Source organism: Poecilia reticulata, linkage group LG17, assembly GCF_000633615.1.
Source record: "Poecilia reticulata strain Guanapo linkage group LG17, Guppy_female_1.0+MT, whole genome shotgun sequence".
In the NCBI taxonomy this organism is placed as follows: domain Eukaryota; kingdom Metazoa; phylum Chordata; class Actinopteri; order Cyprinodontiformes; family Poeciliidae; genus Poecilia; species Poecilia reticulata.
Genome location: NC_024347.1, coordinates 29,622,048 through 29,628,680, shown reverse-complemented (window position 1 = coordinate 29,628,680; position 6,633 = coordinate 29,622,048). Strand labels below are relative to the sequence as shown.

The following is a 6,633-nucleotide window of genomic DNA, read 5'->3' as shown; positions in this document are numbered from 1 at the left end:
CCCCTGCCGTCCTCTGAACTGCATGGACACCGTGGTGATTGGCCGGACTCAGACGGTGACCGCTGCACAGCTAACTGAAACTATACCTGTAGAGGTTGAGAGACAATCTATGAGTTCCACCCCTGCTCCTGTGGTTCACAGTGTGGTCAGTGATCCTACCGCCATTGGCTCACTGTCGGCCATTGACAACTTGGGTCCATCGGGGGACTCCAGTCAAACACACTGGCTTCAGCATGGGGCAAGACTCAAAAATCACTGTAGTTCAACTCCTGCGCATTCGGAGTGTTGGGTGACAGCTGGGACTCGCTGGGCATCTGCTGGGAAGCATTACAACGCCATCGGTCCACAAAACTGCTGTAGCGTTTTGGATTGCCACGATTTTCTTCCTTTAGCTGCAGATCGCTGTCATTTGATTAACTGTTCACCTGTCACTCTCAATGGCTCTTTTAAATGTTTGCTCTCTTTTAAATAAATCATTTATTGTAAATCATTTGATTTTCGATGCTTATCTCTATTGCTTGTTTTAACAGAAAATTTTGTTTTCCATAGATGCATCAGGTGTCCTCATTGAGACCTCTCTGCTCGGTTTGAAATTTTGTTTTTATGCTCGAAGTTGCAGGAGAGGTGGTGGTTCTGCTTCAATATTTAATAATTATTCTTTTGATCATCATGCCTTTGTTTTAAAGTCTACTGAATGTTGGTTTTTATCTGTGGAAACATTGGACAGTTTCGCTGTAGGGACAATTTTGCTTCATGGAAGGGTGTAAGATGCAGTCTCAGTATTGGGACCAGGCCAGGGAGATCTGGAAATGTTTTGATCCACACCACCATCCCCCTTAGTGTGTGGAGTTGAAATAAACTATTCCAGCCTCATCCCTCACCTTTCCAGTTACTAATCTAAATGCAATCGGAGCAGTAATGAATAGGTTTTCAGTATTTTCTTGGCTCCATTTCCTTTTGAACATCAACACATCTTATTAAAGAATATGCTCTTCTCTTTCTTCTTTTGAACAGTAGTTTAGTGAAACAAGTCTGTGTCTAATCACATTTATAATCCACAGAACCAGAATGTCATGTTTTACTGATTAAAGTTACTACATAGTCTGATCAACTCTAAAAGGTGAGGTTACAAGTGCAATTAAATATATATTGTCTTAATATAGGATGAGTTCTTCACTGTATGAATATTCTAAAATTAAAAATTTAATTGTAAAAAAAAAATTAGTATGAGACTGTACTTCTGGATTAAAATCTTTTGAAAATATTTGCCACAGCCGTAATGTAGTGTGGAGGACACTTCACCTGCTTTACTGTTGAAATCCACAAACTAATTTTAGATTAATCGTATGATGCCTACAGACCAGAATCCCCAGGAAAAACCAGGTTGACCCATGAAATAGTCATCAATCAAATTATATTAATGATAATCTTTGTTCCCACAGACCTCCAACAGCCAAGTGTCTCCAATGAGGAGGAAGCTTCTGCCATCCAACAAGTCTGGAGCCTGGCAAGTAGGTCCAGTCAGGACCAGAAAGAAGCAGAACATCACTGGACTGAAGAGGAACAGATGAAACCAGAACCAAAATGGATTAAAAAAGAAGAGGACGAACCAGAACCTATACTGTTCAAACATGAGGAAGTAGAATATCCACTAATATACATAAAAAAAGAGGAACTAGATTCTTCAGTGCTTCAACATGAACAGCAGCCACCAGAACATTTACCAACTGGACAGGACCAGAAGGACCTTTGCAGCAGTCAGGAGGGAGAGCAGCTTGTCCAGAAGCAGTTTGTTGCTTTGATTGAGACTTCTACTCTTCAGGAAGATGATATGAATGAAGAAGAGACGAGAACAGAGCAGCTTTCCCTTCATGTCTCTCCAGTGATTGAGAGCAAAGATCAGGAAGGAAGCAGCTGCTCTGCATCAGAGAGTCAGTCTGATACTGGCACAAAGAAAAAACCTTTCAAATGTGACATTTGTGGGAGATGTTACACACAACAGTGCAACTTGAAAATCCATCACAGAACTCACACTGGTGAAAGACCTTTTTCGTGTGAAACATGCGGAAAAAGTTTCTCCCTAAGTTATGTTTTAAATCGTCACAAGACAATTCATACAGGAGAGAGGCCTTTTTTATGTCAGTCATGTGGAAAGAGTTTCTGTCAAATTAGTATTTTAAATCGTCACAAGACGATTCATACAAGTGAGAAGCCTTTTTCTTGTCAAACATGTGGGAGAAGATTCAATCGAAGGGATAATTTGACCATGCACATGAAGACTCATATAAGTCGGGGGCTGCTTTGAAGCCAAACTTATGAAAAAATTAGCTTTGAAATTTATTACTTTTGGTCTTTATAACCCACATGGGTGATAAGTGTTTTCCACATGAAATATGGTGGGGAATGTGTTTTTATTACAGTAAACTGAATTTTCACAAAACACAAATACGCAAAAGTGACAATTAGGCATTTAACTCACAGATTCACTGTAATAAATATTTAACAATTTCTTGGATTGTTTTCACTTTGCAAAACAATACTACTTTTGGATGCCCATTAATTGTTTTTTTAAATTATTATTGTGGAGCATATCTATATTCAGGGGTTTCCTCCAGAAAACTTGCTAAGCCCGGTGGTCGGTGTGCCGAGGCGGTTCACCGGCGGTCCACCGTGTTTTTGTATTTTGTATCACTCGGTAATTATACGTTACAGGAAAACGTCGCCAGTGAAACACTTCTTAAACCGACATGTACTCTTAAAAACAACAAATCAAAATATACAATTAAAATGAATATCAATTATTTGCACTTTTATTTAATCCCAATTAAGTCAGCTGCTCCATCAGACCCCCCAGGGCTTCAGGGGCCCCATAGATGCTAACATTTTAACACAAACCTCAGATACATGAATGTAACACTTGTTTATTGAGATGATCAATGCTGCTAAATTTGATTAAATTTCAGCATACATAAATTAAAAGATTATTAATTGTTTAACATTTAAATGTAAGATTTTAAGGGGCTGACAAGTTTACTTTGTGCAAGTTCAAAGAACAACATTCATTGTTAGATTATTTTGTTACCATAGCTACACTCCGATGCTGAGAGTTTAAGTTTGAGCTCTATTTTTTACAAATATAATTTAGTAAACTGCAATTATAACTGATTGTTTGTAGGTTGGACAATTAAGCTGCTCTCCCTCTCTCAGATTAAATCCAACACATCTGTTAGAGGTGCTGATGTTTTTAGCAACAAAAGGGGCCGCTAAATCAAATTCTGCTCAAGGCCTGAGCAGCCTTGGACCGGCCCTGCATGATGAGTTAAATCTGCTGCACTGCACAGAGATGCGCAACAAACAGGAGATTTAATTTAATGTTACTAATGTGGCTTTAGTAGCTCTTTCATTTCGTGTCTGTTGAGGTTTTAATAAGAGTCACAGAAACTATTCTGGTTGGCCAAGTTTATGGGAGGAGTTTCTCAGATCTCTGTGCACATTAACTCTAAGTGGACAAAGCATTTGTCCACTTTGATGCATTGTGTAACCGAAAAAATAATACTAAAAATAATAATGTAATATAAAATCAGCGTGATGCATTACAGACAGAGAGCGAAAGTTCCTCACCAGGCTGAATTTGCATGATCAGGTTAGCGCTGTTTCTTTAACTATTACACATAGATCCAGTTACGAGTGCACAAGTATTTTTGAGACTCATTTCACGCTTCCGCGAGCTCCCAGATTTGTGTGTAGATGATGCGTTTACATGCTGGTAGAAAGCTGGGTCATCTGAGTTTTGCTCTGAGTCTTTTTCTAAATAATGACATGTGTTCCCTTAACTGCTGGTATGAGTTTCATATCAACAGGATAATATTTGAGCAAAATAGAGAGGGTGTGCAGATATCGGCAGGCTAATAATTTGCTTTGCCAAAAAATGCATCCCCCTGCTAACATGGAGGAATAAAGAGTTAAGAGTGAAATAACTTTTTCTGAATAATCACATTTGTTCTATGAACTGCTGGTATAAGTTTTATATCAACAGGATAATATTTGGGGGAAAATAGATAGGGCCTGCATATATTGTCTAATAATTTGTTTTGAAAAAAATGCATCCCCCTGCGGGCTGCACAGTGGCGCAGTTGGTAGAGCTGTTGCCTTGCAGCAAGAAGGTTCTGGGTTCAATTCCCGGCCTGGGGTCTTTCTGCATGGCGTTTGCATGTTCTCCCTGTGCATGCGTGGGTTTTCTCCGGGTACTCCGGTTTCCTCCCACAGTCCAAAAAAAAAACCATGACTGTCAGGTTAATTGGCCTCTCCAAATTGCCCCTAGGTGTGAGTGTGTGTCCTGTGTGTCTCTGTGTTGCCCTGCGACAGACTGGCAACCTGTCCAGGGTGTACCCCGCCTCTCGCCCGTACCATTAGCTGGAGATGGGCACCAGCACCCTTGCCGACCCCACTAAGGGACAAAGGTGCAAGAAGATGGATGGATGTCTTAAAATATATTCAGATGGTTCTAAGAATATAAAAGGATGTGTGAGGATAGGAATATATAATGACATAATGGTCATTTAGATAGGTTATTCCTACTTGGCAAAAAAAATGATAAAAGTGAAGGATGTAGAGAGAAAGGAAATGTAAAACATGCATTGATGAATTGTAAAACATGAGCCTGAAAGGGAGAGATTGAGAAGAATGGTTAGAAGTACAGGAATGGAGTCTTAAAGGAATATTGGAAAATAAAGGAAACATAGAGATCTATTTACAAATTAAGGAAAGTATTCATCTTCAGAATACAAAATGTAAAAAACAGAATTTAATGGGTGTAATGTTGCTACACACTCATGTACAGTAGGTGGCGGCATAGCTTAAAGTTGCTTTCTGTCCGCCATAATAGAAAAGAAAAAGAAGCCCGCACACGCTAAGCTACATAGCTGCTGCATTGTCCCATTTCAGCTAATATTTCAGCAACCATGTCTTCAGTTCAGCATCTCAGAGAGTTTATCAGAGAGCGACTAACTGCTGCTGCTCAAGAAATCTTCACAGAGGTTGAAAAAACCATCATTTGCTACGAGGAAGAGCTCGATGCTCAGCGCAGAATGATGGGGATCGACTGGAAACCACAAATTAAGCTACACAGAGTCGGTTCGGAGCTGCAGAGACAAAGTTCTGGTAGGTCTGGATAAATGTGCTGATGTTTTCATAGCAGACAGAGATCCGTCAGCGGCGATAGTTGCTGCAGCTCCAGCTGCTGCTAAACGGGACTTAACTGGAACTATTTTAGCTGCTAGCTCTGATGCTACAGAGGTTGTTAGTTTTGTAGCTCAGGCCAAAATGTTGCAGCACAAACAGGAAATTGGTTTACGAGTCTAAACCAGATGAAGATCATTCAAGCCCCATGACTAAATGTATTATTCCAAGTATTATCAGTGTTGGAAATTCTCGAATATAATGTGTATATTCTTCATTTATAAGCTTGTACGAGATTTTGTAAATCCTAAAAAAATAATTGCATGCTGCTCACACACACCCAGGTCTGAATACTACAGTGAAGATAATTAGGAAGGAGAGTGGGAGACGCAGAATGAGCTGTGTTGTTTTTAAATAGGGGCACAAAACAAACGTATATTAACAAAAAACGTGCAATATTTCATTGTTTCTTATAATAATTGAGTCACAGAGCCATTTGCAAAGGTTGCACAGTCCTGATCTAGGAGAGCAAAGCTGTAATCCTGTCTCAATCCAGCTGAAGTTAAAAATACAAAACCCTCGAGACTGTTAAATTGAGTGATTCTTGAGAATAGGGACAAAATGGGTTTTAATTTTCCCATAATTTTTTTTTTATTATTTCTCAACCTTAAGTATGCAAATATGACAAATAATGTTTTGGAAATGTAAAGATGTTAAGGTGCAGGCTCCCAGTTGCAACATTTTTTAAAAAAAAAAATTAAATTTTTAATCGACCTGACCTAGAACTTTGTCATCACCATCTGACAAAAATAAATATAAAATGATTCTTAAAATACCCTATTAGTGATATTTTTACTCATTTTACAGACAAATGCTTCTCAAGAAACAAAATAAATATTATTTAAAACAAAAAACAACAAAAAGTCCATCTGACGGAGTTGACAGTTTATGACGGAGTTGACACAGAACTGAAGGTGATGACAAACTAGTGAGTAAAATGAAAAACTTGATACATGTGAAGTAATGCAATTTATGTATAATACATTAAAATGAATAAATTGCACATTTAAGTGAGATTTGACAACAATTTCACTGAAAGAGTCAGAAAAACTGATGGAGTTGACATGTGACAGAGTTGACGAAATGCCAAACTAGCTCAATTAATATGATGTTATTCTGAATCAGGCCATATTGTAGCTCATCAGATCCATCAAATCTTTACATTGTACCAAAATTAAGCTTTTATTTCACAAAATTTCATCAAAGTTTTGTAAATTGTCAGTTATGGTGTTGACACATCATGGTTGTGACAACTTAGGAATAAAAAGAAGAAAAAAACTAAAGAATAACATAAGCTAACCAGAGCTAACTAGCCCTCTTAGCAAAGGAAGAGAAAGGAAGTGGTCATGGGGTCCTCAGAAGTTCTAGTGCCCCCCAATAATGCCTGATTTTTTT

The 6,633-nt window shown here is 38.5% G+C and overlaps 2 protein-coding genes across 3 annotated transcripts in view; both read left to right on the top strand.

Moving 5' to 3' along the window:
- LOC103479992 (zinc finger protein 391-like) overlaps nt 1-2,510 on the top strand; it is an 8,822-nt gene extending 6,312 nt beyond the window's left edge. For both annotated transcript variants that reach the window (XM_017309943.1, XM_008434721.2), the window contains exon 2: nt 1,443-2,510. In XM_017309943.1, coding sequence (XP_017165432.1) covers nt 1,443-2,305 — 863 coding nt within the window. In that variant the 3' untranslated portion in view covers nt 2,306-2,510. The remainder of the gene's footprint in view (nt 1-1,442) is intronic.
- Nucleotides 1-6,633, top strand: part of LOC103479994 (golgin subfamily A member 6-like protein 6) — a 44,763-nt gene that overhangs the window by 27,857 nt on the left and 10,273 nt on the right. The gene's annotated exons all lie outside the window — the stretch shown is intronic.